An 8269-nucleotide genomic window follows, 5' to 3' on the forward strand; every position below is an offset into this window, starting at 1 on the left:
TTTGCACCGACTTCTCCATGATATGCCTGCTCTGTGAGGAAACGCATCTTTTTGCAATGTGTTGTACTTCACTTCCTGAGGCCTCTCTTGGGATGCTGGGTGGGTCAGGAGCTTCTCTTCCCACAGCCCCCACCCCCGTATGTTAAAACAGACGCCAACAGGTGCACCCTGCAGGCGGCGGAAGATGTGGCGCCTGTGACAGCCGGAGACCTTGAGAATCCCGTGCCTTTTAGGGATCTCCCGGCACGACGAACACATTGGCATCTAAATAGCTTAGGAGCAGGCATGGGGCCCACTCCGCGGAAAGGAGTGAAAGGCCCAACTCCCAAATAGACTGATGTCCAAAGGGTCAAGGGCTGACTCCCGATCAGAGACATGTACCCGGGTTGCAGGCTTGAGTCCCTGGTTCTGGTCAGGGCAGGGTGGCAGGCAACCAATGGATGTGTCTCTCTCACATCCTCTCTTCCCCTCTCTCTCTCTTTCCCCACCTCCTATCCCTCCCTTCCACTCTCATCAGGAAACAATATCTGCATTTTAACCAGAGCAGACATCCATGTGATGACTAAAACATATAAAGTAGATTATATCACATACAGTCATCCCGCCAGAGCTTTGCAGCTGTTCACTGGCTTGATGGGCATGTCAGACTTTTTTTTTAAATATATTTTATTGATTTTTTACAGAGAGGAAGGGAGAGAGATAGTCAGAAACATCGATGAGAGAGAAACATCGATCAGCCGCCTCCTGCACATCCCCCACCGGAGATGTGCCCGCAACCCAGGTACATGCCCTTGACCGGAATCGAACCTGGGACCTTTCAGTCCGCAGGCCGACGCTCTATCCACTGAGCCAAACCGGTTTCAGCTCAGTGTTCATTTCTAATGCAGGAAATACTGATATAACCCTCATAAATATTAGCTCTCTGGGGTGAATAATTTTAAGAGTGTAAATCGGTCTAAAGCTAAAGAAGTATGACAATGCTGATCACACTGTGGGATGGACAAAGTGCATTATGTCCTGGTTATTATAGCGCAACAGTGCGAGAGGCCAACTGTAGGGATTAGATACAGGGTGAGGAAAAGTAGGCTTACATTGTTTCTATGGGAAATTACACAATAGTTACTAAATAACAACACAAGAATAACTGTTTAAACTGTAAGCCAACTGTAGCCCCACCCTGTATATGCATTTAAAACACATCACAGATGTTTCTCTTCCCTGGAAAACTCAGGCCACGCTCCGCCCAGCACGTCAATCCCCGTGCTTGCCTATGAGGGAACAGCGTGAACACGGGGGACAGCGTGAACATGGAGCTGGCTCTGCTGCCGGGACCATCAGCCCCGCCCAGCACCCCAGTGGGTGCCCGCCTGGGGGTGTCTGCCACACAGCGGTGATTTGCCAGGTAATTCTGCCAGCTCCAAGCAAGCAGATGAGCTACTGACAACAAACTCCATGACCATAAAGGACAGCCCGAGCATCTAAAGGATTTTAGGCTCTGACTAGGGTTTCCTAAGGCAGGAGACATTTTAGTAGATTGGATTTAAAATATATAAATATGATTAATAACTCACCAGGCATCAAAATGAAAATGTCTAAGCAACCAGGCATGAAAGGGAAAATATACCCGCCCATCTGCTGTGGGCTCTGGGCAGGACACAGCAAAGGCCCTACTCCTTTGCTCCCTGCACCCGGAGGTCAAGGTCAGCCACCAATGAAGAATGAAGACCATGTCTGCCCTGCTCAGGGCCTTCTATCTACACAGAAACCAAGGCCAGGGTCCTCTTCCACCAACTCTCACGTGCAGGAGGAGGGGTGCCCCGGAGCTCGGCCCCCGGCTCCCAGCAGCACTCGGGAGGCAGACCCAGCGCGCGAGGCCGGGAGCGGTCCTGTCCCAGGACTCACCTCCAGGTGCCTGTGGATCTGCTCGACGAGACGCCTGGACTCCTGCAGGTCGTTGGTGAGCATCAGCTTCCTCTTCATGATCATGAGGGGCACCTCGGGGCTCGGAGTGAGGTCCAGGTGTGGGGCGGGCGGCAGGGATATGGGAGCGCTGGCCTTGTGTTTCACACCCTGGAACTGCATCAGTTTCATGGTAGAGATGGACTGCGGCGGGGACGGGGGGAGAGAGAGAGAGAAACTGGTTGGAATGAGAAGATCAAATGAGCCAGCCTTACCCTGGTCCTGGAGGCCCACAGTTCACGCTGCCTAGTTTCAGTACCACTGAAGGACCAGCATCGCAGCCTGAAAACTGGCTGCGACCTTGTCCAGACAGCCCTGGTGAACCTATTTCACAACCTAGGACCCTCTAGACCAGGGGTCCTCAAACTTTTTTAAACAGGGGCCCAGTTCACTGTCCCTCAGACCGTTGGAGGGCCGGACTATAGTTTAAAAAAAAATAACTATGAACAAATTTCTATGCACACTGCACATATCTTATTTTGAAGTAAAAAAACAAAACGGGAACAAATACAATATTTGTATTTGCATGTGGCCCGCGGGCCGTAGTTTGAGGACCCCTGGTCTAGACAGAGTTGGAAGGGGAACGTCTCTAACTTATAGCCAAAGGGTCAAGGTAACCCCTGCAACATGCAGAGCGAGGCAGGACCCAGGCCATCTGAGGTGTGGGTTCTGTGGGCCCTGCCAGAGACGCTGGAGCAGCTGCCGACAGAGGGACCTCCCCGTGTGCCTGGCCCGTGTTTAGTGTTTTTGATGCATGACCTTCTTAAATGCCCCTAATTACCCGCCACGCGAGGGCTCTGACCATGGAGGAAATGGAGACCCAGGTTAGGTAGCTTGCCCCTAAGTCTCACGACTTTGCCAGTTTGACCCTAGCAAGGTCCGATTCCAAAGCCTAATCAGGTTCCCAGGATGGAGTGCCCATGAGAGGCGAGGCCACCCCTACCCCAGCCATCTCTCCCCCAGGCCCCGCTCCTTCACCAAGACTTAACGTCCCAGGCGCGGCGGCCGGGATGGGAACCGACAGGACTCACCTTGTTCCCATACTGCATGACGTGGCTGGTGTTGGTGTGGGTCTTTACCAGCTGGTACTGCTTGTGCAGAGTCTCCTTGGTCAAGTCCTCCTGCAAAAATGTGAGCAGTAAGTCCCTCGACCATTCCAGCCTGAAGGGTAAGCCTCAGCCGGACAGCCTGCCCCTGCAGGGCTCACCACGTCCGAGTCCTCCATCCAGTTGACGCTGTACCAGTCCCCCAGGTACGTGGACCTCTGCTCATCGTAGTAACAGGCGTAGGATGACTCGTCGGGATTGGCGGCCGTCGTGGCATAAACTGCGAGGGATTAAAGACACCTTTCAGTCACGTTTTATTCTCTGCTGTGGATTCCACGTGAAGCTGAGTCTTTCCTCCTCTGGTGCAAAGTGTCACTGCTGGTCAGCGCAGGGAGGGCGGGGAGACGCCGCGCACCCTGCGCTGTTCGCTCAGTTATGATTACGCGACTCAAATGACACGTGGAAGGAGAAGCCAGCTGATGGGCACTTGGTACAGCAGTAAGCAGGCACGCGGGCTTGTTAGGACATGGAGCTGTTCTGGAATAACGCTGCAAGATTTCAACAGCTCCGGCAACTGGAAGAACACGCACCTCACTTAGTTTCTGGAGAGAGTTAACATTTACGGGCGGAACAGGCTGGCTCAACCTCTGCAATAGCGACCATGTCAGGCTCAGAATTGTGCCTGACAAATGTTATCACTTAAAATGATAAACAAATAAACAGGCGTTATCGTTACACCCATTTTACAGGCGGAATACCTGAGGGTCAAGAGGGTAGTCACCTGGCCAGGACCAGAGCCAGCAAGCACCACGCCGCAGAGGACCGGGCCAGTCCCAAGACGGCGATGGTGGATCTATGGAGCTTTACAAACCCTGGACGAGCACCGTGACACTCACGTGCTGATTCCTTCTTCCCTGGCCACTAATCCCCGAGGACTAGAGGGAGCCCAGCACTGCCCACACCTATTTCCCCACTTCGACGGCTGCCCTAGGCCCCCGCTTATGTAGACGTCTTGGTTCTTCACAGTGGCAGAATCAGAGATTGACCAACTGCACCCACGAGCCACGGGCTCACCCGGCCTGGCTCAGAGTCCAGGGCTCCCACCACCTACCATTGATGTCGGTGGGCAGGTGTCTCATCATGGACCCCGACTCGCAGGCTTCAATGTAGAACACCATCTGCGAGGTGAACGAGACAGGTGGGCTCAGCCCTCGGCCAGGCAGACGCTCCCCAAAGCTCCTCCGGCTCTGCCCGCTCTGACCCACCCTAAGAGTCTTTCGCTTTTGCTTTGGGAGACATCTCTGCTGCCAGAGGCTGCAGAAGCTGCTGCCACACAGACCAGAAGGACTCGAGTTTATTCGTCACTGACAGAATAAACCATCTATTAGCTGAAAGAATGTGGGGAAAATGGAGCCACAGACGATGCAAAGGACACTTTCACGGTCCAGCACGGGGAGATGGGGCGGCCGGCTGTCTTCCCACGGTGCTACCACGTCCGGGCCTGAGCTGTGCAGTTTCTATTAAGGATGCTACAGGCGAGCGAGGGCCAAGGTGAAAATAACATGGTGGTATGTTCCTCCCAACTGCCCAACATTGCTGACAGTCCTAGGAACAGTGCTCCTCAAAGTATGGTCCCAGGCCCAGCAGGTCAGCGCCAACTCGACGGCAAATTCTCAGGCCTCTCCCCAGACCTGAGTCAAACTCTTTGTTGCAACAAGATGCCAGTGATTCTGATCTACTAGCTAGAGCCCTAGGAGCAGAAAAGGTCCATCCTGGGAAACTGACCGAAAGGGCCCCCTTTCCAGAAAACACCACCGCCCAGAGTCAGAGGCACGCCCCGGAGGTGGGCGCTGCATCCGCTGCCTTCCTCGTACCGTGCCCCACCCCCCCCTCCGCGGCCACCCCAAAGCCAACCTTACCTTTTGGTACTTTTTGTGTTTGTGCATGTACTTGATGGTCTCATTCAGGTCCTTCACATGAAGCTAAAAGGTAAGAATACTGGCATTCAGATCAAGACCTCCAGGTAACCCACAATGAAGTCCTAATACGCTTTGGAATTCTATTTACCAATCCCAGAAACGATCTAGTGAGCAGCATCCAGACGTCAGTCACCCAAGGGTTTATTCACAGATTTAAAAAGGGCAGAACACGCTTCCGCACTCCTCACTCTGCCCAGAGCGTTCAGGGACAGGGGTCTATTACTGCGTGTAGTGCAAGGCTCCCAGGTGCTGAGACAGCCCTTGAGGCAGTGATATGTGGAGAAATGTCAGGAAAAGTGGCCGGAGGGGGTGCCCCGGGTAGATTTCAAGCTGCTAAATGTGTGCCCCACACACCACCCTGGTGGGACGCCAGGAACCCACATTGCGGGTTTAACGGCACCACCGCGTTCTGCTCCCCACCCTCGTGTGTTGAGGAAAACTCACATCGTCATTAGGAAAGGCCAGTAGTCCAGTAGCTCCGTGATCAGTGAAGTAAACAAACACGTGATCCTGGGGGCCGCTGCCACGAGAGAACGAGAGTCAGAGTCCACCGTTTCCTATTCTATTTCTCTGAAGTCACCCTTACCCGTCTACCCCCACCCCCCAAAAAAACCAAAACTAAGAAGCTTGTGGACTGCAGTCCCCCACCCTGGTACAAAGAGCAACACAAGGCCTGCCGCCCTCTGAGCAGCTGGGTGTGATTCTGAGCACAGGGCATAGCCTAGGGCCCGGGACCGAGTCAGGAGGAGATCCGTGCGGGGCAGCTCACCAGACAGACCAGGTGTGATTTGCAGAGCGGGGTCCTTTGGCAACTGGGCCTCATCCCAAGCAGTCACATGCTCTAACCAGATGTCCCCCAAATGAGTAAGGGAGCCAGGACACACATCCAAACGTGTCCTGCAGCTCCAGCTCCCTCCGGGCCCCGGGCCTGCACAGTCAGGGACCCCACCTGCCCACCCTCGCCAGGGATTCCACTCGGGGCGCTGCTTCGAGGCTGCAGAAATGTGCTAACTACCTTGGAACCAATTTGGTGCATCCCACACAACTGTCCATCTCTGCTCTAACGCACATGAGCTTACTGTGCCCAGGCCTCCCTAGCGGGAGAGAAACAGTGCTGTGTGCCAAGTACCTGGGACTCTCTGAAGGCATGCTTTTAAAGGCCCTGACATCATGTAAAAATGCTACAGAAAGAGAAGCTAAAGAGGGCACATCTCTCGCCCACAGGCGTCGGGGCAAGCACTGGTGTGAGCTTTCCCACCGCAAAGGTTAGCTCCGGACTCACGAGTGTGCTCCCCCCACTTCGCAGCCCTGCGGTGAGAACACAGGCTGGCGGCAGGTGTGGCCCTGTGACCCGACAGCTGTGGGCTTCACACCAGGCTCGGGACGTGCCACTGGCGTGGAATGTACAGCACTAGGATCCGTGACGGCGGACCCTGGGTCACAGGGTTAACGTGGTGCAGCAATGGGCTGCCAAAGAAGCCATCCAACCTGCACGGCCGGTCTTAACTCAGGACAGAGCACCCCGCTCTGCCGTTTCCCAAGTCGGGAGCCAAGACCAACTCGATTCTGGGCTGCCAGATCATTCAGAAAAGTGTGATGGCGTAAAGCGAGCAGGCGTTACCTCTTCAAGACCTTTCCGGACCCTATGCCCTTCACTGCTTCTTCATCGCCTCGCAGCACAGCAAGGAAATTTTTCGGTGTGACATCCTGCAAGGAAGTGGGAGTTGAAGTCAGGCATGTCATTCCAAATCAGAGGTTTGCTGAGTCTGTGCAGACCCGGGCCACCAGCCCACACATCTCCAAGGCCCGAGGTTTAACAGCAAATGCTTTGGAACCAAGGAAGACCCAAATAAGGTTGATGTCTCCGGGGCATGTGCATGGCCTCTCCTCAAAGAACATCTCGTCTTTGGCTGATGCACTGAGCAAGCCTGCGTTCCTTCTCGGCCGTTAGAAAGGCCGTGCGGAGAGACCCGAAGGTGCCGGGCAGTAGGGTAGGAGGTAGAGGAAGAGCATACCACCCGGGAGAAGGCAAAGAGGCAGCAGGAACGTCTGCACTGGGCCCACCCTTGCCCAGCTTGTCGCCTAAAAGGCCAAATCCCAAGGACATAGGATGTCCCTAAAGGAGATTTTCTAAACTAATACTCGCTCATTAAAAACAAAGCAACACAGGAAAGCACCAAGGGGAACAAAAATCCCACCACTTCAATTCCAGACATTTCCTTACACGGGGTGGGGCCAAAGTAGGTTTACAGTTGTAAGTACATGAAAGTTTATTCTTTATTAATTTTTGTATTTCTTTCCCATACAAACAACTGTAAACCTGTAAACCAACTTTGGCCCCACCCTGTAAAATTATGTAGAAACAATTTCATAAAGAAGGGATCATCCATATTACATGTAAATTCAATTTAACTGTACTTGAATTTAAGAGAGAACACTGAAAGGACTGCTAAACTTCAGAGAAACACTTATCACCAGGACTATCAGTTCCTGAAAGATCCCTCTCATAGTAAGAAAAGGAGATGATGAAGCCCGGCCAGAGTGTCTCAGTGGTTGAGCGTCAATCTATGAACCAGGAGGTCACGGTTTTATTCCTGGTCAGGCCACATGCCCGAGTTGGGGGCTGGATCCCCAGTGTGAGGAGTGCAGGAGGCAGATGATCCATGTATGTCTCTCACCGATGTTTCTCTCCCTCTCTCTCTCTCTGTCTCTCTCTCTTCCTCTCTAAAAATCAATCCTATCTAATAAAAGACAAAAAGGGTAATTAACTGTACCTCCGCTACGCTTCCCATTGGCTAATCAGGGCAATATGCAAATTCACACATTTCGTACCACTCAGGAGTTGTCTTGTGTTTCGCGCGCCATCTGTTAAGGACCGCTCTCGAGTGTTCTCGTTTTTCACGCCCATGGAAAAAGGAGCAAATCTAGATACTTATGTAAATTTTGTTTCGTCCCTCTTAATAGAGGAAAATATTTTACGCAGTACCATACATTAAAAAAGTACTAGGAACTTTAATTGTTTAAATGTTTTTGTAAATAAAAATGTTATAATTATTGAAAAACAACACCTAAAGAGCATTATAATGATTTAAATAACGTGCAGTTTACCCCAAAACGTGAGGTCCCTGGCGTATGTCTTAGAGATTTCTATGCAGTACGCAATGTGTTAACTGCCAACAAAGATGGAGGCCGGAAGCCACGCAGCTGAAGCCAGCAGGAGGCTTGCTTGCCCCAGTGATGGAGGAAGCCAAGGTTCCCCGCCTGCCGCCACCCGGCTCTGAGCCC

General features: G+C 52.7%; 1 protein-coding gene across 1 annotated transcript in view; it reads right to left on the minus strand.

Annotated features, from left to right (window-relative positions):
- Positions 1 to 4: 4 nt before the first annotated feature.
- The window catches only part of LGMN (legumain), a gene marked incomplete at its 3' end in the record, with an annotated part of 35477 nt that continues 27212 nt past the window's right edge, over positions 5 to 8269 (minus strand). The window contains exons 5-12 of the mRNA XM_006767623.2: positions 6606 to 6691; positions 5429 to 5504; positions 4925 to 4987; positions 4117 to 4183; positions 3167 to 3285; positions 2991 to 3080; positions 1903 to 2103; positions 5 to 31 (exon numbers count right to left, since the gene is read on the minus strand). Of these exons, the coding sequence (XP_006767686.1) occupies positions 5 to 31; positions 1903 to 2103; positions 2991 to 3080; positions 3167 to 3285; positions 4117 to 4183; positions 4925 to 4987; positions 5429 to 5504; positions 6606 to 6691 (729 nt within the window). The remainder of the gene's footprint in view (positions 32 to 1902; positions 2104 to 2990; positions 3081 to 3166; positions 3286 to 4116; positions 4184 to 4924; positions 4988 to 5428; positions 5505 to 6605; positions 6692 to 8269) is intronic.

The sequence above is a fragment of the Myotis davidii genome, unplaced genomic scaffold (assembly GCF_000327345.1).
Source record: "Myotis davidii unplaced genomic scaffold, ASM32734v1 scaffold1703, whole genome shotgun sequence".
NCBI lineage: Eukaryota > Metazoa > Chordata > Mammalia > Chiroptera > Vespertilionidae > Myotis > Myotis davidii.